This window comes from Acanthopagrus latus, chromosome 15 (assembly GCF_904848185.1).
Source record: "Acanthopagrus latus isolate v.2019 chromosome 15, fAcaLat1.1, whole genome shotgun sequence".
Lineage (NCBI taxonomy): Eukaryota > Metazoa > Chordata > Actinopteri > Spariformes > Sparidae > Acanthopagrus > Acanthopagrus latus.
The window spans coordinates 3,553,612-3,578,415 of record NC_051053.1 but is presented as its reverse complement, the minus strand read 5'-3'; the positions used below and the strand labels follow the sequence as shown (position 1 = coordinate 3,578,415).

At 41.0% G+C, this 24,804-nt stretch overlaps 1 protein-coding gene across 8 annotated transcripts in view; it reads left to right on the top strand.

Moving 5' to 3' along the window:
* slc2a15a (solute carrier family 2 member 15a) overlaps positions 1-23,494 on the top strand; it is a 90,005-nt gene extending 66,511 nt beyond the window's left edge. For all 8 annotated transcript variants that reach the window (XM_037124540.1, XM_037124537.1, XM_037124539.1 and 5 more), the window contains 6 exons: positions 556-743; positions 15,046-15,156; positions 17,465-17,566; positions 17,829-17,904; positions 19,748-19,875; positions 22,701-23,494. In XM_037124540.1, the coding sequence (XP_036980435.1) occupies positions 556-743; positions 15,046-15,156; positions 17,465-17,566; positions 17,829-17,904; positions 19,748-19,875; positions 22,701-22,955 (860 nt within the window). In that variant the 3' untranslated portion in view covers positions 22,956-23,494. The remainder of the gene's footprint in view (positions 1-555; positions 744-15,045; positions 15,157-17,464; positions 17,567-17,828; positions 17,905-19,747; positions 19,876-22,700) is intronic.
* Positions 23,495-24,804: the final 1,310 nt, after the last annotated feature.

The following is a 24,804-nucleotide window of genomic DNA, read 5'->3' as shown; positions in this document are numbered from 1 at the left end:
TTTAGATTATTAAAAATGAAAACATCTTTTCTGTGGAGAAAAGCCGTAAGTGTTCTTATTCGCTTTTCTTTCAATGAAATATACTCTACAGATCTGATATGACTTTGCTATATCAGCACCAATGCTAACCTCTTGAGGAACGGCCATTGTTGTTTTCAAACAAACAGTAGACTCTCTTGCTGATTGTAACACCCATAGCTGCAGCTCAAGCAACTAGTAGTTTCTCAAAGGACACTGATTGGTTCACCCACTGCGTGAAACCCCTTGGAGCCTGGCAAGATGGATTTGCGAGATGATGATCACTTGATCTTGCAAATCTAGCTGCTTAGTAAGGTAAACAGAACATTTTAATTAGAACAAGACTTAACCCTTGCGGCAAACCCCTAAATTAAAGGTGCTGATGACTGGTGGATAGACCAACAAATTGACCTCACAATACTTTGGCATTGCAAACCACAAGTAGGGTTAAAGCTGTAATGACCTGTGTTTCAGATGTCCTTTTTGTATGTTTCCATGTTGTGCTATAACCATTCTGCTCCCTATCCTGACTCTCAGCCCTGAAGTGGTATAGAACCAAGTGCAACATCCAGGCTGAGATTGAGGAGATGCAGGAGGAGCAGCGCTCTCTATCGTCAGTGGAGACACTGTCAGTATGGAAACTGTTGCTGGACGACTCAGTCCGCCTGCAGGTGCTCAGTGTGGTGGTCATCAACATCGGCATGCAGCTGTCTGGCATTGATGCGGTGAGGACTTTGAAATTAAATGATGTATAAACTGAAGGAGTGGAGGTTTGATGGTCTTTTTTCAAATTAGTATTTAGTAAGTCAAACATTTTCACCACAGTTTCCTCCTTGGGTGTTTGCCCCAAATGAAATACGCAAAATTAGAAATTGTGCTGTGTATGAAAAAAAGCCTCTGGAGAGCTGCAGAGTTAGCTAATTATCTATTGGTTTGTCGCTAGAAGGGACCTCATTAGTCACATCTAACAAAGCATTTGGTCTATAAAAAATATTTGACTGAACAATGTCAATTCAGACTTGACTTACTACACTTTTGGCAGGTAATTTCATTGATAGCCAGCCGAACAGATGCCAGAAAAGTGACAGCATTTAGAGAACTGCTACAATCAATGTGTCTCAGTTGTGTCTCATCTATTTCAGTCCTTTTTTCTAATCCCTCCATTTCAATGTGAAAAGTGACAATATTGCTGAAATATGATAGAATTGTACTTAATTTAAAGGGATATTCCAGTGTAAGAGTGCAGTAGAGTCCCGCAGTAATGATCATCATTGAGCTGCGGAACCCTACTGCACTCGGTAATCAACTCACAGGGCTTCCCTACAACAAGCCTGCAGCTGGAGAGGTGAGTTTTGTTTATCTTTTCCAACATATCCAGCAACGATATCAAATGTTTGATGCCTCAAAATATGTGCTGGGACCCTGTTTCTAATGTTGCTGAAGTTTGGTGCTGTTCTGAGCATTATTTGTAGCTTTTTGATGGCGGTTTACACTTGGACCCATTTACTGCAGTGTATTGTTGTCATGCGGTCATTTCTGAGGTTGCTAAAACTACGTAAGCTAGCATGCCGCAAACTTTATCTCTCGAGGGGGGGTCCTACTCTGTGTCACAGAGTGTTAGACCATGGATTAAACTCACACCGGAATATCCCTTTAAGTTGCTGTCAGTTGTTGACAACAAACAGAAGTTATTACAACTGCTAGGCTACTTCAGTGTACTAAGTGTAGCTCTGAACCGTTATGCAAGTTAGACTTTATGACCTTCGCTTGAGGAAATCTTATCTGGGCCTTTTTGAAAATTATTTCAGTAACCACTGGTGTAGAGGAAGAGGTTGTGGCCATAGCTTTATGGGAATCTATGGGAGTTGGTGGTGAAAGGTGGAAATGTTGCTGTGCCAACCTGTCTAGTTTGTGGTTTGTCACTTAGGAAGTTGTGTATCCAGAGGATGAAAAGTGGGAAAAGGTTAAAGCTTTTGAGTTGCATGGTTTGCATGTCCATTTTTCTTGACCAAAGCAGTCTTTATGTCCCAATTAGATGATAATGAAAATAAATCTAAGGTATACAGCTACAGCTACGTTGTTATGTATGGAGAGAATTTTGTTTATTATTTATTATTATTCAATCAAATAAAATAGATTTGAAACCAAAAAAGAGATTTGAGAGCAAAAAAGAGCAAGTGGCAATCATATTTTTTTTTAAGATCGTAACAGAATAGGTTGCAATTGAAAAAAATATATAAGAGAACATATTTCTTCAACTTTAATCAAAACTAATGTTTGTAAGTAAAAACTTGACCGTTTTGCTTATAAATCAACCCTCTTTGCTTTCAAGTTAAAAACCTTTGTTTGCAAATCAGTCCTCTTTGCTTGCAAGTTCTAAAGTTTTGCTTGCGAATATAACTGCACTTGATGGGCGGGGCCTACGCTGGTGGATGAGAGAAGAGTTTCTATTGGTTGGTTCCAGCGCCAGCTACGTCTTCCACATTACATCCACTTCTCCCTTGTGCTGTTCTCTCGTCCGTCCCCCGGCTGACAGTACTGTTGTGTAGGAACAGTGACGTTTTGGCACTGCAACATGTAAGGGATAATGCCCGACGAGGTATCCGTAAACAGAAGTTAATGAACGATGCGGAGGCCTAAGAACTGTCCGACGCGCAGCCTTTAGTCAGCCGTGACTAGCAGAGACAACCATGTTGCTGCTAAGCAGTGTGCTTGCAGCAGCAGGGCATTATAATTCATTACTTGTGTTGTTGTTGTTGTTGTTGTGAATGTACGGCAGGCTGTAGCAAATGATATACAGCGCAATTCATTACTTATGGGAAACGTTTCAAGAGCAACAGGCTTGCCTCCAGGCAGAACAGCACAAGGGAGAAGTGGGTGTAATGCGGAAGACGTAGCTGGCGCTGGAGCCAGGTCAAACCAACCAATAGAAACTCTTCTCTCATCCACCAGCGTAGGCCCCGCCCATCAAGTGCAGTTGAATTCGCAAGCAAAACTTTAGAACATGCAAGCAAAGAGGACTGATTTGCAAACAAAACTTTGTAACTCACAAGCAAAGAGGACTGATTTGCAAGCAAAGGTTTTTAACTTGAAAGCAAAGAGGACTGATTTATAAGCCAAATATGTCATGTTTTTACTTACAAACATTAGTTTTGATTAAAGTTGAAGAAATATGTTCACTCATATTTTTTTTTTCAATTGCAACCTATTCTGCTTAGATCTCAAAAAAAAAATATGATTGTCACTTACTCTTTTTTGCTCTCAAATCTCTTTTTTGGTTTCAAATCTATTTTATTTGATTGAATAATAAAGGAACAAAATTCTCTCCATAGTTATTCCTTTTCTTTTCTTTCTGTTCAGCATTTAATACAACCTCTTGTAAAACTAGTTAGCTCTGGGCTTAAGTTCCCCACTTCCACATGCCAAATTCTCCCTTTGAATATTGCCCTGGAGGTTCATTAATTATCTGCTTATTACCAGGGTGCCAAGGCCAAAAAGTACACACTGTAAGCACTGGAACTGAACTCATTATCACACCCTTCTCGAGGCTGTATTTTAAGTTGCTGATTAGCTCTACCTAAAACACAGTGACACAGTCCTGATACATGCACATACTGACAGCATCACTAAGGATGAGGAGGGTTAAGGCTATATGATGGTGGGAAAAATAATCAATGAATGTAATCAATGATGAGGATGAGAGTGAAGTTGATATTTGTGTCCATGATGATGGTATGATGATTATGAAGAAAGGCAATACTTGAGAGACTGAGGATGATAATATAGGTCAGGTCTCCATAAATTAAATATATACATAAGACAAAGTGACATCCTTTGATATGATGGAAACAGGATTCTGTGTGTGTGTGTGTGTGCGCGTGCGTGCGTGCGTGTGTGTGTGTACCTCTCACCATCTGCTGTGTCCAGTAAATACAGCTCCCATCTTGTCTTGTGCCCCATAAAACCTCACAGTGAATTGAGTGTCAGAAGGTTGCTATCTCTGTGTAGTGACATTGCAACAGCTATACAGTCTGCTTGTTTTGTCTTTTGAAAGCATGTCACATTACATGTTTGTCAAGGCAGTTTTCAGTTCCGATGATTTTTTTTGTGATGGAATATGTGTTATCCCAGCAGTTTTCATCTCAATACGGTACTTTTGATAGCCATCCACAAGCCATCCGCTTCTGGCAGACCTTGGGCTACGTTTTTGACTCCTCTTGACTGCATGGGTTAATTTCAACCAAATGTGTTTCCTGGAATGGACTTGTTTCTTCAGCACAGTCCACATGTTCTCAATTGGGTTCAAGTCAAAATTCAATTCCAGCTTGATTCAGCCATTCCTTTACCACTTCTGATGTGTTTTGAGAATCAATGTCCCATTGGAACACCCAACTGCACCTAAGACCCAATCCTCTGCTTGTGGGTTTAGGTTTTCCTGAAGAATTGGGAGATGATCCTCCTCTTTAATTATTCCATTTACTTTCTTTAGAGAACCAAATCCATTTGCAGCAAATCAGCCCCACAGCATAATACTACCACCAACATGCTTGAAGCGGGTATGGTTTTCTTGGCGTTAAAGGCCTCACCTTCAGTCCTCCAAACATATTCCATCAACTCTCCGTTTTCGTTTCATCTAACCACAGAACTTCCCTTGAGAGGACTTTTTTTTGTCCATGTGATCGGCAGCAAACTTCAGTCAAGCTGCTGTGTCTGGAGCAAGGGCTTCTGAGCCCATGTAAATGCAAAGCACACTTGAATGTGGACATTGACCCAGTGGCATGGACCTTGTGGATCTGTGGTTTGATCTGTGAGCTCTTTTCCATAGTGTGGTCATCATTTCCAATGGTGAAACCCAGATGCTCAGTCTCAGACCTGGCGAAGACACACATTGCAGGGTTGATGGTCAGCCCTGCTGATTGGAGATGGATCAGAACCTCTTTCAGTTGCTGTAGATGCTCCTCCCAAGAAGAATTGTAGATCACAATGTCATCAAGATAGGCACGGGCATTTTCATCACAATCCCTTGATATGTGATCCATAAGCCTTTGGAAGGTTGCAGGGGCCCCTCAAAGACTAAATGGCGGGACTAAAAACTGGAATAATCCCTAAGGAGTCCTAAAGGCAGTCAGCTCCCTGGACTGCTCGGAAAGAGGCACTTGCCAGTAGCCCTTGCACAGGTCGATGGTGGTCAGGTATTTTGCTTTACCCAGGCGCTCAAGTATATCATCAATACATATGGTGCCTTGTGCGCATGTGCGAAAACCTGCAGGCTGCCTGTTACGTCGTTTCAGCCTTTGAGTTCACTTTTTTGAACTTGAACTTTTTTTACTCTTTTTGTTCGTTATTGTTTCTTCACTGTAACTCTGTGAAGTCCTGCCCTCTCTGACGAGGTTGTTTTAGAGAGGTTTTTATGCTTTTTTTGTGTCCTTTTTTTATAAAATGCCACTTCCACCAGGACACGCTTGTTTTGTTTCCTCTGGAGAACAGCTGATCACGCGAATGCCAGCCGGCATTGTGGCCAGATCAGCGGATATTTAAGCCATGTCTTCCCTCTGTTGTTATGGGAAATGTACAGTCCCTTAGCGACGCAGAGCCACATGGAATATTGGGAGTGCAGTCCGATGTGTTTTACTGAGACATGGCTGCACAGGGACATTTCGGGCCAGAACATCTCTGTGGATGGTTTCCACACACCATCTGAGCCGCCTGGGATTGTACCGAGAACGGTAAGTGGAAAGGCGGGGGGCTTGCTGACCTAGTAAATAGCAGATGGTGTAATCCTGGTCACATCACAATTGAGGAACAGCTCTGTAGCCCGGGCGTTGTACCGCTGGCCTTTGGACTCCGTCCATACCATCTGCCTAGAGAGATCCCACATGTCATCATCATTGTCCTGTACATCCCTCCCTCTGCAAACCCAACATCTGCCTGCAGCACCATACACACCACCATCTCCAAGCTTCAAACTAAACACCCCAGTGCCCTCATCATTATTTCGGGAAACTTTAACTACGTCACCATGGAAACAGTTCTACCGACATTCAAACAATACATGAGCTGTCCTACCAGAGAAGAGAGGGCCCTGGACTTATGTATGCTAGCATTAAGGATGCATACACCTCCTCTTCTCTCCCCCCTCTGGGCAGGTCAGATCACAACCTGGTTCACCTCAAACCCTGCTATGTGCCTCTGGTGAAGAGGAAGCCTACAACCAAAAGGACTGTGAAGAGGTGGTTGGAGGAGGCTCATGGAACACTGCAGGGCTACTTTGAAATAACTGCCTCGTTCCTGTGCTAAAGACGCCATGTCCCAGCAGCCCTCAGGACTACAGACCGGTGGCCCTGACATCCCACATCATGAAGACCCTGGAGAGGCTTGTACTGGAGCAGCAAAGACCCTTCACTGATCCACTACAGTTCGCCTACCAGCCCCGCCTGGGAGTTGAGGACGGCATCATCTACCTGCTGAACAGAGTCTACACTCATCTGGACAAGCCGGCGAGCACTGTGAGAGTCATGTTGTTTGACTTCTCCAGTGTTTTCTGGCTACTGGGTGAGAAGATGGCTGTGATGCAGGTTGAGGCCCCCATCGTGTCCTGGATTGTTGATTACCTGATGTGCAGACCACAGTACGTACGCCTACAGAACTGTGTGTCTGACAGGGTGGTCAGCAACACTGGGGCCCCACAGGGGACTGTCTTCTCTCCCTTCCTCTTCACCCTATACACCTCTGACTTCAACTATTGCACTGATTCCTGCCACCTTCACTAATGATTCAGCAATAGTTGGCTGCATCGAGAAGGGTGATGAGAATGAATACAGGACTGTTGCGGGTAACTTTGTCACTTGGTGTGAGCTGAATCACCTGCAACTCAGGTGGAGCTCATGGTGGATCTGAGGAGGGCGAAAACACCAGTAACCCCTGTTTCCACCCTTGGGGTCCCTGTGGACACTGTTGAGGAGTACAAGTACCAGTGGGTGTACTTTAATAATAATGTAAGTTACATTGATTATTCAAACAATAAATAGCACTGAATGTCATCTCTCAGTTTCAGCTTTGCGTTTTTGCCTTTGCAGACTGCATTTATAGTTAAAAATGTGTAACCAACCAGAGAGCTGTTTATAGGAGAAAAGCAAGCAATTTTGACGCTGAAAGAAGATGGAAAATCAATCAGAGCTATTTCAAAAACATTGGCCATAGCCTGTAAAACCATTTGGAATGTCCTGAAAAAGATAGAAACCACTTATGTACGCAGCAACAGATATTCTTCTGGTAGACGAAGGAAAACATCAGCATTTGCCAGATTGGTCAGACAAAACATTGTGACAGCTGTAAGAAAACCCCTAAAACAACTGTCAGTGACATCACCAGCAACCTCCCAGGGGAATGAGTGACGGTATCACAATACATCATACAGAAGAAAGTACAGAGGCCACACCAGAAAATGCAAACCACTCATTAGCAATAAGAATAGAATGGCCGGATTGAATTTGCCAAAAAGTACAGAGACGAGGCTCATAAGTTCTTGGACAAAGTTTTTCTGGACTGATGAGAAAAAGATTAGCCTTTCTTTGGTGATGTGTGGAGAAAGAAAGGATCTGCTCATGATCCCAGACACACAAGCTTATCTGTGAAACAATGTGGAGGTAATATATTGGCTTGGGCTTGAATGGCTTCTCCTGGGATGGGCTCATTGATGTTCATTGATGATGTAACATGTGATGGCAGCAGCAAAATAAACTCAGAAGTCTACTGAAACATTTTCTCTGTCAATTTAAAGAGAGATGGAACCAAAGTGATTGGGAGATCCTTCATTATGCAGCAAGACAACAACCCAAAATACCCTACCAAAACAACCAAGGAGCTCAGGCCTCCTTTCCCTGCCCCAGTCTCCACCTACCTCTGTTAAGCAAGGCAGCCAGGTACCTCTATCAACATGCAGATATACAATAATTTAAACGAAAACCTTTTGGCAGCCACTGCAAAGATGCCCACCCCTGGTAAGTCTGCCCCCAGCACACATTTCCACGCTGGAATCCCCACCAAGAGAGAGCCATTGTGGTTCAAAAACATGCTGAATGATCATCTCTCTACACCATAGGTCTCTAAGAGGTGAACCGCCAGACACGTCTTATATGCACCTACATTCAAAAAATTATTTAGGTATTTCAAATTTTGATGGGGCACTTTTATTTTGACTGGCGCAGCTTTTCTAGACTTTACGGTACTGGTTTAGTGGCTCAGGAAATCCACTGAGCGTTAAACCATCCCATGTGATGCTACTCAGCCAATCAAATATGTATATTCCAGGCAACTCTGAATACAGACAGATGAAAGAGGTGAGAAGCCAGCAACAGACAGAGTGACAAGTGAGTGATACAAGGAGAGAAGACAGAGAGACCGGTGAGCTGGAGACAGAGAAAAATAACCACACATGGCGCTCTCTAAGAAGAGAAAAATGGACAGTGAAAACAGTTTGGAAGAGCTGACCCTGCCACCTTCTTGCTCCCAATGGTCTCTTAGGGCGTCGGACGTCTGAGCCATTGAGTTGTCTGATTGGCGGTGTGCTAGCAAATCAGCGCAGTGTGTGGGAGGGGCGGAATACTGTGTGCACATTGGTTTTCTACACACTCCATTCCGTCCTTCCCTGTTTTCATGTTTTGTAGTACTGGCACGAGACTAGTTGTTATGTCCGTTCAGGACGAATTAATCTGTGTTCGTTTGGTAATGCCACGTTGCATGTTTAGTATGCAGCTGTTTTTATCTGAAATAGTTCAGTTTCATTTTGATCAAAATTAAAGAGATTTGCGTGCATAAGCCTCTCGTTTACAACTCACAACACAAGTGCCACCCACTTATTGCATCTCGCGCAAGCGCAGAACATACACGCTACTGTGGAATAGGCAGCACGTTGAAGCGGTGTGTTTCAATGCAACTTTTCTGCCGAGCGGGTCAGACAAGAGGCAACGGAGCGGTTGGATAAGGCAGTTGGACATTTGGGCGGTGCATGGGGGCCTTTAAGATTTATCTGTTTTAAAATGGGTTGAGACTGTTAAGATGTGAAACATTAACAAAGACACTGATATTACTACAAGGCTACTTCACTCTGTATCAAACAAGTTAGACATACAGTGCATTTACATGCAAAGCTTAGTCAGATTACAGCCATAGTTTGACTATGCCACTCAATCAAACAACTGCAATTGTTCGAGTATACATGCCGGCGAAAAAAATCGAATTACTGGCTGAAGCATGTACGCTACCGGTACGCTAGGTGGCACTGTACCCATTTCAACTAGTGATAATAGAGCCTACTCCTGCTGACCTCTTTATGTCACCAGCTGCCTCGTCATTCGAGAAAGATGCCATACAAAGAGCGAGGAGAAGCAACATCTTTGTACATTTCATATATGATGTACATGACAACTACACAAACTAGATGCACAATGGCGCTCTTGCTTGTGGTTATTTTGGAGGAAAGCCGTCGCCGTCCTTCTACTTCCGGCTCACGGCCCCAGGAACAAAATCTCTAGCCTGAGCAGAACGCAAAAATCCGATCTGATCTGATGGAGCATATACATGCAGGAGTAATGCGACAAACAATCGAATAATCTAGGTGTATTAAGCTATGAGAAAACTATGAGAAATCCGATCCGGTCCAATTTTAGTCAGACTAAGGTGTATACATGCACCTTAAAAATCATAGTAAGTCTAAGCCAGTAATTCGGTTTTCTTGAGTGTCATGTAAACACACTGATTGTGATGTTCCAGACCTCTGTTTGAGGAAATTTTCTCTAACTGGACCTATTTGAATTTTAGTTGTATACCCCTGCTCTATACCAGTAAATGTTCATTGTAAATGCAGGACTGTCCTCTCACCCTGATTCTTTGTTTCCTCGATCAAGTAGGGTGCTTTCTTCGCTTAGTGTTACATAGCAAATAAATCCAAAGTCAGGGAAGAAAACATTAATTTTCGATCTCATTCTACCTGAGCCCTTCTCTCTCCACCCTGCCCCTGTCGATAATGCCATTAATGAATAAAGCTTGCAGGCCCAGGACAGTGGCTTTCCAAAGCAGTCATCACAGATGTTTTCAAAATTGTTTCCACCCACAAATCCCAGTGGAATCTCTTCAACATTAATTGGGATTCAAAATACAATTTTCCCAGTGTGCCTGACTTTTGGATGTTTTAGCAGTCATTTTCAACTAAGTTTTGGGGGTACTCTGCGCGATATTTTAGGATCCCTTCCATGCTTCACCTTTTGGACAATTTCCTCCTCACAGACCTCACCTCATGACAGCTCAGGCTCATCCCTGGCTAAACTGAAACACTGTTTTCAGGCACCCTGCATCCCTATCAGACAAGCAATCACAGGTCCTGACACTAATCTGGAGTTTCTTGGCATCACGCTTGACTCTTCCAGTCAAAAAACTGCAGTGCATAGGCGATATAAGTCTTTCTGCTCCACTAAAAACTTCATAAAACAATAGTTGCTCTCCCTCCTTGGCCATCTTAGCAATGCAATCTACGTTAATACCCAAGGGCGCTCCTTCATCTCCAGATTACTAGACATGGCATCTTTCAAATCAAATCTTCTCGATCTCATATTGCTAGATGAAAGCTGACACTTGCTTGATCAGTGGAATGGCCTGTGTTCTATGATGCACTGGTCAATTCCTCCTATTAACTGATGTTTTTCTTGGATGGTGTGGGCTTTGAAGGGTTCTTTCAAGGGCAGTGGTATATAAGTCGCTGGTCCCCTTCCTCCTTGCACCTCAACTTGTCCTCAGCGCTGTGAGATTTATTCCATCGCTGTAGCTTGCTACATCTGGGTCAGCACTGGAAATAGTCAAGCCATCGCCAGCATCATCACTAGAGGGCACTCCACATCAGAGGATATCACACCTCACATGAAAGCATCACATGGTCATCCATCACTTACAACCTCATCATCATAGCCCATCACATGCCCAGTCATTTCAACACATTAGCTAACTCACTCTCCCCTTTCAATTTACATGCCTGGCAGAGCATCTGTCCAGAGGCTAGTGCATTTCAGACCTATTTCAGTCGCCTCTTTCCATCTTCTAGCTCTGTATTAAAATAAAGTCTTCCACATAGATGTGTGGAATCAGCCAACCATTATTTAAGAAAGGGTCTACCAGGTTCTACCCTAAAAACATATGCCATGGTGTACTTGCTATGTTCTATGTCCCAAATTATATGCCACCTTTTTCCTTGCACAGAGTCTGTGCATTTATTTACTGTTGCATGGATGTTAAGCATTTTAATTCACAGTACATCCGTGGACTACTTGACAGGATTTAGTTTAACATGATGTCATGATCCTTACTTTCCTATCTTGTTTTCCAATACCGCAGTAAATGTATTGTTAAAAAATATCTCCAAAGCTCCTCCCTCTATCCCCCCAATAGGCTGTATTGCAGAGGTTGCTGTCAATTCTTAGAGAATCGCATCTTCCTGTTAATGCACTGCTTGATGCTGTATTCCAATTAGCCTTTTATGCCTTCCTCAGAGCCAGGGAATTCACCATGTCTTCCCAGTCATTTGATCCAAACAGAAATATTTTATTTTCTTATCTTTATTTCCAGTCGTTATAGTCTACATCTCAAACATTCCAAATGAGGAGGTTTGCTTCAGCCCAATACCAATGTCATTCTCTCAAATTAAAGATCGCTGAAGTCCTAATTCCCTAGTGAGACAATGTAACAGTCAGTTCTTGGTTCCATGACCTCATTTATTTATCCCAGTCTTTATTCAGAATTTACATGAGTCATGCATTATCAATGGGACTTTATGTTTGGTCATCAGATCTCATCAGAATTGAACTTCATTTGCCAGCTGGGTTTTATTTCTGTCTTATGACTTTCATTCTGTTTGATTCTTATGTTGAAAGTTCAATTAGTTTATTCATATTCATGGTCTTTGTGAACTTTATGGTATTTTTTGTGTAGTCACTACTTGTTTATATTCATGATCTGCATGACCTCATCCATCATTCATGGTATTTGCCTTAATTACTTTTTGTCATTTGTCATGATTAAATTTGGTCATATGCCCTTTTTTTCAGTTGGGTTCTCGCTGACATTTAATCATGTCTGTGATGTTGTACGCATGACAACAATTAGCTCCCTGGTTTTGGTGATGTTAAGTAGTAAATCTGTGCACCACTCTGCAAGATCGATTTCCTCTGAATATGAATTCTCATCATTGTTGATAATGGAGCTGATGATGCTGATGTCATCCACGCACTTAACAATAGCATTCTTTAAATGTCTTGGAATACAATAATGGGTCTACAGTTTTAACAGGAGGGGCTAAGCAAACAGCCCCTGAGGGTGTAGAGCACTAACATAGAGGAGGTGTGAATGCTAATCTGTATTGTTTGGGATCTGCTTATAAAGATGTGTTTAGTTTTGTGTTTTGAATGTTGAGCTTTCCAATCAGCTTCATGAATGGATTGTGCAGAATGCCATGCTAAATTGCATTCTGATGTAGCTGAGCAGAGACTGGAGAGGGAGCTCAACACCAACAGCACTATATATGGCAGGTGTTGAGAACTAATGTAGAGGAGGTGTGACTGCTGGTCAATAGAGCTCTGGGTTGTGCTTTTGAGTCCATATCCAGTTACAGACTTTTGTACTCAAGCCCAAAGTGTTAGGTTTTCCAATCAGCTTAATAGGTGAGATTGTGTTGAATGTTGGGCTGAAGTTAACAAACAGCATCCTGAAATGACTGTGTTTATTCTCCAGGTGCATGGGGACTGAGTGAACGGCAGTTGATATGGCATCCTCTTTGGATCTGCCGGTTCCAAAGCATACTGGTGAGGGTTCCAGGCTTGCAGGGATGTTATCAGTGATATGCTAGAGAACAAGTTTCTCAAGGCACTTCATCAAGATAAGGGTGAGAGCCACAGGGTGGTAGTTACTAAAACTAGACACACAGACTTTTTAGGTGCAGGAACAATGAAGGCTGCCTTCAGACAGGAGAGAATAATCTTGTGTGAGGATGACATGCTAAAAATGTCAGTAATAACATCAGCTAGCTGGCACATGTTTGTAGTACAAAGCAAGGTATATTATTTGGACCAGTAGCCCTATTTAGATATTCGCTCTCAGCCTTCGGTTTCTCACATTTGCTGTAGTTAGTCACAGTGGCTGGTCCTATGGAGGCAGAATAGACTTTACAGCTGAGTATTTGTTGAAGTAAGCTCCTGTTCTACCCTGTGACATTTTTGTTTCACCTGCCATATATCTTTAGTGTAGTTGGTCTTGCAGTCCCTCTGACCTGCTTCCTTGCTCTGAGTCTTGCACTGGCGGTCTTGTATGCTGCCTTGTCAACAGACGAAAATGCAGGTCTGGATAGAGCCCTCACTTCATCCAGGCCTTCTTGGTTGGGGAATGATCTCACTGATATATGAAGATGTATATGACTCAAGATTGATGTCTTTATCATGAGTGGCAGCATTGCTGAACATTTGCCAGTGTGTGGACTCAAAACAGTTTTAACTTGTTAACTAGTCTGACCCTCTATATCAACTTTCAGTAAGTAGGCAGAAAAAGCAGAGAAATGTGATCTCATCAGCCAAAATGAGGATGTGGGAGAGCTTTGTAGCTGCTGGGACTATTGGTCTACATGTGGTCCAGGACATTTCTTACCCTGGTGTGGATCACATGCTGGTAGAATTAAGGTGAAGCAGTTCTCAGGCCTGTTTGATTAAAACCACCACAAATAATATCCCACCTGGTTGTGAAGTCATGTTGCTGCTGCTGACATCATTCAATTCCTGTAGTGCATTTTTTTAGTCTGCATCTAGGGAAATGTACACAGCAACAACAAGAACACTGGTGAATGTGTAGTTGTAGTTGAGATCAAAATTTACGCTGAGGAGGCTGGTGTGAGCCAGGGTGCCTAAAGTAGGGAAGGGGACATTGGCCCTCCACTTTTTGCCTCTAGCTTACTTTTGTTTGGATATTGTCACAAAACTTTACAGGTATGTAGTTGAAAGTAACAAATAAAAGTTGTAGGTGTGGTCTTACAGCAACAGACACCATTCAAACTTTGAGCCAGTTACAAGACTTTGTTCTTGAATTCAGCTTTTTGTATGTATTGTGGTCATTGAGGTGAATGAGAGAACCTGTGATGCTGTTTTCAGTTCCTTTTTTTTTTTCCGTTTTGCTCCATCACTCCTTGATACAATTCAAGCTAGTGTTACAGTTTGGGTGACAGCTTATAGTACATTTTGAATCCTTCATTCTCACCCCACTGTTAGGATGCTTCCTTTTTTTCCAGAACTTAAATACTTACTTCCTCAGTCTTCATAGTTCAAGTGTATTAAAACATCGGATTCATTTTGGCATTAGCTTTTTTAACCTAGAATGACACATCATATATTCTTGGCATTATTCACATATTCAGACAGATTTGCCAGTGAGTGCAATTTGACACACAGTCACAACACTGTTGAAGATGCATGCGAAAGCATGCACACATGCCTACATACACGCGACACACCAAAACATAGTATATTTGCAAACATTTGAACCATATTCAACTTTTATCTTTTCTTTCATTAACTTCAGAAACTCCATCTAATTATTTAAATGTCCCTGGCACATTTTTCGTCTCTTCACACTCCATCAGCTACTTTTTGACATTAATTCATACCAACAATGCAGTTGGCTCACATTTTTAATCCTTCATTCTCACCCCACTCTCAGGATGCTCCATATTCCTTCAGATGTGACCTCAAGTAAATAAAAATGACCAATTCAATTTGGTCTCAGCATTTTCAACTAAATTTTCCACATTCAGATATTCTTGGCATTATTTAAAGTTGTCAGCAATGCACATTAAGCATCAGCTTTTTTAATGAACCATGTGCATTTTTCCATCAGCCAGCATTCATAACTGCAAGTTCACACACACGAATGTGCATCAAAGTGGTAAGGAAGCAAAAAGTGAATTTCACCCCACCGTTTACTGTACTTATTTTTCCACCACAGATCTGGTTCTACACCAATGATATCTTTCAGAATGCTGGTATCCCAGCACCAGAGATCCAGTATACCACAGCAGGAACAGGAATCATAGAGATCATCGCTGGACTCATTGGGGTAAATTGCAAAGTGGAAAGATGCAATTATACTTTACCTGGTGTGATTTTTTTTGTTGGAGTTGTGTCCAGAACATTTTTTTAGAGTTGAGTGATTAGAGATAAGGTGAGATGATTTGTTGGAATCTCATATCTGTGTGTTACCACACACAGACACACACCAGCTTTATTGGGAGCAATATGCTGAATTTATTTCTTAAATAAAAACTGCCAGAGCTAAACTTCCTGAGGAAACAAGCATAAGACACATGGATGTGCATTACGAATATTTGATATTTTGGAACCAAGCCTAATTTCTACTCCCACAAATAAATCACCTGTTTGTATATTGATACATGCTGCATTCTCACCACATATATGAAATATTAAAAGTCATAAGTGATAAGAGGAAACCATTCTATTGATTAATTTTCCTCATCAATCTACTGATTTATCACTTAAAGAATCAGTCTTATAACTGAAATTTGTCGATTCTGATTACATCGACCTCCATCTCTGCCAAAAAAGAAAACCACGAATACAACGACTTCATCAAGATATTTATTCAACTACTAAGGCGACTGGGATGATGAATAAGGACAACTAAACATACATGCATACTTACCTACAGCTAGCTCTGCATCAACTGTCAGACAGAATGCATGAAGATGGTTATCGCCTACTTAGCTGTGATGATAGAGGCTGATGATGAGGTACAGTTTTGGAAAGTGCCAAGCACAGGGAGCACACTTGTCGATCCTCGGGAGCCATGGTGCAGCTAGATGAACTGCTGCTCTTTGACTGATTAATTACTTTGTGTGGAGAGAGAATTAATTCAAATGATTTGACAAAATAATATTTGAATTATATACAAATTGGGAGCTCATTAATTCTGTCATCAATATGTGCTAAAAACCAATGTCAGCACTAAGTGCTTATAAGATGAAACAAACAGTGTAACAAGTAACATAATAAACATGTTCTTGGAGGATTTATAACGTATAGAAATTTATCAAATACAGAAACAACATGTTCTAAAACACGTTCAAGTAGATAGTTCTGACCATTTCAGTCAAAGCACCTGTCAAGTAAAAAATTGTTTCTGAAAGAATTGAGCTTATTAATTTGTTTCTATGTTAGGTCCCCTAGTAATTCCATTTCACTGATTCTACCACATCAGCAAGGTTCTTCCACAGCACCAGATCAGTTGTCAATGTCCATGAACATTAAACATTGTAATTATAAACACATATTACTAATTCATCACATGTCTGTCTGTCAGGTTGGGGTAAAAAGGGAAGACTATGGAAGGGGAGGTGGACCCAAACGCAGTTACACAGGAGGCAAGATCAGGGGAACAAAAGGCGAGCTTTTATTAAAAAGCTGATTACAAAAACCAAAAGCAGACAAATGGGGACGAAAGACAAAGTAGCAACAAAGGATGAGACAAAGTACCAAAGCAAAAATACAAAGTTCAAATCAAAGTCAAAGTTCAAATCAAACATGGAATAAGAAATGCCAAAAAAATCCAGAACATACCAAACGGGGAGCAGGAGCAGGAGCAGGAGCAGGAGCAACCAAAGACAGAATGCAAACAATGACCAGACAAGGAGTGAAGGGAACACAGAGACTAAATACACAGACACTAATGACATGACGAGGAACAGGTGAGGAGAGAGGAGGGAGAATGCCAGGAGAGGAGGGAGAATGCCAGGTGAGGTAACGAGGGGGAGGAGCAAATGAGAAAACATGAAGGGAACAAAACAGACAGAGGTAGCCAGAGGGGAGAGCATAGGAGAAACTTAAAGGACACATGAGGGCATGGAAAATCAAAACATAAGACACAAGACATGGAAAAACAAAACATGGTATAAAGACATGAATCAAATACAAGAAACCAAAAACCAGATGCAAGAACACAACACAAACAGGAATCATGACACTGTCACATGTTTGTTAACCATCATCAGCAGTGATTTAATAATATTTCATCATTATAAAATGTCAGAAAAGTGATCAAGAATTGACTTGATAGTGCTGACATCATAATAGACCTCACAATAAAAAATATAAGAAAGATAGAACATGACTATGTATAAACCTTTTTACATGCTCCTTTGATCATTGCAAAAAAAAGGCAGTCTAGCTTACAGAGGCTAACCACTTAAAAGACAAGAGCTCAAACATTCTTCTTATTTCACTCTCCAAGAGAAAGAAAATACATGTGTTTCCAGATTCCTTTAGCAACATTAAAGCTCACTGCGGTTTATATTCTTGCATCTGCATTCATTTAACAGTGTCTGATATAAGGTCTGTGTCTCCTCTTGTAGTGCTTCACCATAGAGAAGTTGGGCAGGAGGCCTCTCATGATCGGGGGTTTTGCAATGATGGGGATCTGCAGTGCTGGAATCACATTAGCCCTAATTTTACAGGTGTGTGTGTGGTCCCGTTAAGCCAACCTGTACATATACATAATGTACATATATATTCTTATTCTCATTGTGTGTGTGTGTGTGTGTGTGTGTGTGTGTGTGTGTGTGTGTGTGTGTGTGTGTGTGTGTGTGTGTGTGTGTCTTCCCTTAAAATATTGTAACCCAAATCATTCCAGTACAGGAAGATATGGTTGTGGTAAAAGAGGCAATGAGAGTGACAGAGTGACTGACTTCTTCATGTTATGCTGTCTTCTCCCCGCAGGCTCATTTATCATTCATGCGCTACATTAGTGTCTGCTGTGTGGTTGGGATCATCGCTGGATTCTGTATCGGTCCAGGCAAGTTGCTTTATACAATATGTTAAAGGACGAGTTAAGCGAAATTACAAAAAAACGTGAAGACCTAACATCTGGCTGCTCTCTAATATTTGATACACTGTATGTCTGTGAGAATCCACTCACTGACTCACTTGCAAGTTTAATTGAATTACTTCAAAGGGTAATTTTTTTCAGAGATGTCCCTTGAATGTAATTAACTAGAACAAGGAAACAGTTATTTGAGTTATTTGAGAATGACACATAAATGATACACCTTGTACAATATGTGTATTTGCTCCATAACACTGATTTTAAAATGCCAGTTGTTACATTCATTTATTGTTTATTGTATTGTTTTGGAGGCAGAAATGTCGGTACTGGGTCTCTATAAATTGACTCTATCCGACTCTATCTGAATGGAGAGATACCATGATGGTAGAGTGAAAATATCGTGCACAAGCATAAGCAGTACTATTGACTTGATTAGTCTGCAGAGGTTCAGGTTGCTTTTTATCATTAAATGGCTCCCCCTATAGGCCATACCTTAAATATGATGATTGTGTCGAGCAATTTAGAGCAAACAACTTTACCTTACAACATCTTTGTCACCTTTCACTATTGTGTTGTTGTAGTTGCAGTCTCTGGCAACTTATATAGAAAAAAATCATCGCAACAGTCAGCTCTCCCTACTGAGACTTCATTTCCCTAGAAAACAGCAGCCCTCCTCACAAGTGAGAGCCAGACAGAGTCCACTATTTACCGATGCTGATTGTGTGATGTAATTTAAAGCAAAATACGTAACTTTGTCTCTTTCCATGATGTATGGTGGGTCAGTGTCTCAATCAAAACACAACATAACAACATCCATATGTTTATAAACAGTCGTTTCCATATACAGGTGGAAACCAGGGGAAACGCGGAAAAATAAAAACCCACAGATCTCAGAATTATGATTTGTAACGTAGTTCCACAACGCAGGCATTTTGAATTAAATTACACACTGGTGCATCATTATGCCAGTACTGCTTGGTTCAGTATGAACAAACAAAAGTTGGTGCAGAGACAAGCCTTTGTTGTGGCCATAATGCAGAATCTCTTGGGTGCTTCACAGGTTTCACACATGAACATCAGTTTACTCATCATGAATACTACTCTACATCTTAAAAAAGTCAGGTCATCCAATAAAAGAAAAAATCTCTAGTAACACAATATAAACACCATCATTAATAAGTGGTTAAAATTATAGTTAATGAAACTTTAGTCAATAGTTGTTTGACTGTCAACAATCAATGCAATCCATTGTAAACCATTTATTAAGCAATTGCTTAAAGTTGCAACTGATGTTTGTAATACTTTGTACATTATTTATTAATGCTTCATAGTACTACATAATGATATCATCAGGTTTATCTCAATTTATGATTTTAGACTACATTTACGTTTAGAAGACGCATTTGTCCAAATCCACTTAGTAATTCATACATACATACACTGTTGGTGGTGGTTGGGGAATGAAACAGCGACCTTCCAATAACAGTGTACTGGCTCTACCCCTGAGCCACAGCTGCCTACTACAAATGTATTACACTGTTTTATGTTGCCATTTAAATTGGAATGTGTTGATTTTGATCTTTTTGAAATTGAATTATGGCAAATTCAGGATCAAGAGTTATTGACATTTCATCCGTACAAGTTACTAAATGTCAGGATAGCCTTTGCTGAACAGATTTGCATTGTTCTCACAAACAGCCCAACCCAGTGGAAGTGCATTACCAAATTGCTAGCAGCTTTTGCCTCTATGAACTGAAAGTGTGTGAATGATTTATAATGATTTGTAATATCTTTTTCTATAATCCTTTTCCAGCTGGGGTTCCTTTCCTGATCACAGCAGAGCTATTTAAACAGTCCCACCGTCCAGCTGCCTACATTGTAGGAGGATCACTCAACTGGCTGTCCAATTTCACAGTGGGCTTCGTCTTCCCATTCTTACAGGTGAAAGCTACTCTGTGCTGCCCTGTGTGGTTATTTCTCTGTCCTAATTGTTAATATCAGTGATACACAGGCTCCCATTCAAAACCTGATCAGAGAAAATCTGATCAGAGCTGATAAATCTGAACACTGACTTTGTTTGGTTCCAATCCACAGTCTTGTTCTCACTTTTAGGAAGCTCCCAACAGTGACTGCTTGTTACATTTGAAAACCTGTAATGTAAAACCTTTGTCTCACTTTTTTATGCCTGTGACAGATCTGATAGTAACAGTCGCATTCTTGTTCCTATCAAAGTTTCACTCTTCTGTTGTTTTTTCAGTCACAGAACTGCAATAGCAAGTGTGCTGCAAGAATTATCAGCTCAAAATCTGATTCTAAAATGTTGTCTTGCAGTGTTGACAAACAAAACTACGAGACATTCAGAAAGGTTGCAAAGTCCCAGTTAGTGTGTTTGCCCTATTTGCACTTGCACTTTGCACTTGTAAAACCAGAGACTTGCAGGATAAATATTGTCATCTGTTATGACTGCATCACTCTACTTTTTAGTCTTCCGGCAAGCCGTCATCTCACAAGTGGTGTGTTTTCCTTCTTCCCTTTATTTTTATTGAGACATAGACATGCCACACAGATCCAACCAAGGAGTACATGTGGAATACATCTTAACCCCTTAGGCCACAAGGTGTCCCTCTTTCTCTTTTGTATTGGTTGTCTTAGATGTGTGTCTCTTAATTGTTCTCGTGGAGTGGTGTCACATTTTCTTGACCAGTCTTGATCAGCAAATTTGATATCTGGTACTCTTCCCTTTTTGCTTTAGCAAACTGAACAGTGGAACTCGAAGCAGAACTTGTGACATATTATGTTTCTTCACACAAGTTATAAGTGAGCCCACAGGACTGTCTTCCTGGCCTCCACACGGTCAGACCATGAGCGCCAGTGTTGTGTGGAGAGGTCCTTCAAAGGGGCCCTATGTGAAGGTCTAATTTGTAATATTATGGAGGCTCATTCAAAAGTGTCAGAATTTATCAAGTTGGGAAAGAGACATAATAATCAACAATCTGACAAATTGGACTTTTAAAGATCTATTGCACATGAGCTAGAGTGCATGACAATTTAGACATTTAATTTTAATAAAATTCACAACATGGCATTAGATGATACAGGTGATATCAAGGTTAAACCGCTCAACCAGCTGAGCTAATGGGTACCCCATGAGAGCTGTCTCGAAAAAAATTCACAAGCTAAAGAAGGCTCGACACAACATGAAACTTTGCTCATAGTATCACCAGGTAGAGGTAAGATCGGGCCTAAAAAATCCAGCCCGACCCGACCCAGGCCCGCGGGTATTAAAGCCCGACCCAGCCCGAGCCCAACCAATTAACTTGATTTGCAGGCCCGAGCCCGAAGCAAACCCGAAATTTCATATTTTATTTGTGAGGACTCAGGAGGAGGAGGGGTGATTTATGATAACAAATTAAAGCCTGTCTTTTGTAACGAAATCTAAATTAAACAAGACAATTTTCCATCATTGACCACATTGACTACATTCAGCGAAGCCAACGCAAGTTTCTGTAGCATTTTCAACAATCAATTTGAAGCTTTTCCACACCTCACTCTTACCGGTGCGTGTTTGCCTTTTCAGTTCCCCTGTCTTTAGTTTCTCCTTGACTTCTTGCTGCTCCATATCGGGGATACCAGGTCAAAATAGATGCAGACTTGCGGAGGGGAAGATTATTAAGAGGGCGGCGTTCACGTGCGCGGAGCATGCTCTGGCTCTGCGGCTCCTGTTTAGTAGATAAATAGCAATTACCTTACAGCGCCTTCTCTGTTTTATCCAAATTATTTATTTTATAACAAGTATTCCTTAGTTTAGTATTTACACATCGTTTTAGTATACATTTTTATAAACATATATTTATTTAAAAAAAAGTCAGCGAGAGAGAAGCCCGGCCCGACCCGGCCCGAACGTAATGATTGACATTTTAGGTCCGACCCGGCCCGAAATTCGGGTCGGGTCGGGCTCGGACTCGGGCTTGGGCTTAAGATCTTACCTCTATCACCAGGGTCTCTACACATGAACTCGAGCATTGAGAACATTGTTTGTGTACACAGAGTTTATTAAAAAGAAAGTTTTTGAACAACTTGTTAGCAGTTGCTTGTTCCGCTAGCCGCCATCCTGCCAGTCAAGAAGTTGTGTTTTAAAAATAGCAATTTTAACATAGTACTGCCCGTAGTACTCCCATTGAAAATGAGTTTGAGCCGAAAAGGAAAATATGGTCAATGTTGAGATTAGATGCTCACAACCCAACAGGGTCAAGTGAGGGTTAAAATACAGTGCACTGGTAATATAGTACTATACTGTGTCTAGTCACTTGGTGTTTACTGAACTTGAACAGTGGTGCTTGGTTTGGGTGATGTGTTTTGTGTACATTTTTGAAGCCAAGGTGATATGTGTTGTGTACTTTTTTCAGGTCTTCCTGTATCATGAATTTCCAAGTTGGACAAATTGAGCTTTCATAAAAGTTCCCCGGTCATGATTACAACCTGGATGTTGACCACCTTTGACCATGTGTTTGTCTATTAATCTGTATCAGCATTCATGCTTAACCCTTTCCTTCAGATTTGATGACTGATTCCCCTTTGATTTTTTATTCAAAAGTTCCTCTTTGGATTGACAATTCATCGATCACTTGTGTCATGACAATTTGCAGTGTAATGTAAGTTCTAGAAAACAAACATGGTTTTCACATCTGTATGTTTTGTTTTGTTTTTTATATATCCCCTCCCATTCTTCCATGATCCTCCATCCATCTTCCACTTCCAACCATCAGATGTCAGCGGGGTCTTACTGTTACTTGGTGTTTGCCACCATTTGCCTGTCCGTGGCCACCTATGTCCATTTCATTATCCCAGAGACTAAAAATAAGACTTTTATGGAGATCAGCAGGATGTTTTCTAAGAAGGAGGCAGTCTTGGAGACCCAGGGCCTGACACAAGGGGACCAGCTGAAGCTGAAGAAGATGAATGGCTATGGTGGTGTTGACCATACTTCACTGGAGTTTGACAGCTCTTCTTCTGTACCTTAACTGAGCTTCAGCATTTGACTGGGACTAGAAATGCATTAATTACTTCCTTTGCTCCCTTCTACTGTTAAATACAGTACAGATTGAGTATTTGAACTTCTTATGATTTAATGTTTCAGTCTGTTTGAGCCATTAAAGGAAATCCCAGTTCATTTAATTTTGGGTCTTTTTTTAATGGGTTTGGCCAATCTTATCAGTTCTAATAACTTTGTATTCACCAAGGTTATCACTGAGATCTGAGACCATAGTGACTGTCAGACAGTCAGTAAGGTTGGAAACAAACCTATACAAATGGTCGGTTAAACTTGTTTGGGGTCGGGGCGCCGCATAGCTCAGTCGGTAGCGCGCGACCCATGTGCCGAGGCTCTGCAGCGGACCCGGGTTCGACTCCCGGCCTGGGTCCCTTTGCTGCGTGTCACTCCCCGTCTCTTACCCTGTTTCCTGTCCAAACTCTTCAGCTGTACTGTCAATAAAGCCGAAAAAAGGCCAAAAAAAAAAACTTGTTTGGGGTCAAAATCTAAACAGTTCACTGACACACTTTTCTGTTTCCCCTTCCATAGATAAACACAACAGTTTTCCTGTTCAGCATTTAAGGTGCTCTCACTTTGAGTTTGACTTTCAAATAAAGTGGTTTAGAAAGTCACAATAAACTGTTGGTTTTATTTGTTGGTGCGACTTCATTTTATCATAGTCAACATATTCCCAGATCTCAGCAATAACTTTGGAGGGTACAGTGTTATTATGATTGTAAGTAATGAAGGACAAACTGCAGAAGAAATGACCAAAGTTGTGGAAACCAGAATTATGCATTTTTCTATTCATATCAAAGTGTTCCTGTGCCTATGTTGTATTGTCCTTTATAAAGCATGTGTTTGGCAAAGTGGTGAGTTTGAACCTGTGGAATGTCCAAACAGGAGCACTCCATTATCATGTTCTTTTTAATTTATTTTTTCAAACTGTTAATTTTTTCAAAACTTTTTTGGAATTAGAATTGGTGGTAATTTGGTTGGTCAGTTGGTTGGGGTTTTTTTTACACTTTGACATTTATTTTGTACCCTTGACCATTTTTTTCATCAGTAGTAGTAGATCTGGTAGTAGTACCAGATCTGTCCAGATCTCACAGACATCACTAAAAATTGACCAAACGGGTGAGGCAACAATTAGACAACTCTTGTCTACTTTGGCAACTGCTTCCATCTGTAAACTGTAATGGATGTGCTTTGTTGGTGGACTCAAGCCACAAACTATGCCACTCTACCTACCCCTCTAGATCAGTTTTGCATGTGAACATCTCCAAGGTCAAGTTTGCCATACTACATTATATACAACGTCCACTTAGACTTTCAAACAATAGCCTGCTGACTTACAGTTCACAAATTATGACATGTTAATACTTGTGTACTGTTAATCACGTTACCGAAATGTTGTGTGGTTAGATTTAGGTACAAAAAGTATTACTAAAATGACCACGATGGTAACTACTTTGCATAACTTAGAAACTAATCCAACTTGACCCTGGTCACACTTGAGATGCAAACCCCGGCCTCTAGGTTGAAAGTTCAGCGTATGATCCATTCAACTATCCCAACTACTGCCCGCTCAGACTTCCCTTACTCTTTATACTACTGCACAAGAATGTCACTTCAAGAAATTATTCCAGAGGGGTGCAACTACAAGGTCAAACTTAGAAGTATAGGGCCAATGACTAGGCTGCTGTATTTAATGCATTTGGAGTTTGGCATGTAATTTTACAATTTTACAAAAAATGGCTTCCAGGATGGTTAGAACAACAAAAATAAAGTTCAATTTGTAATAAATGTAGTTTTCCTTTAAGAACACCATGACCTTGAGG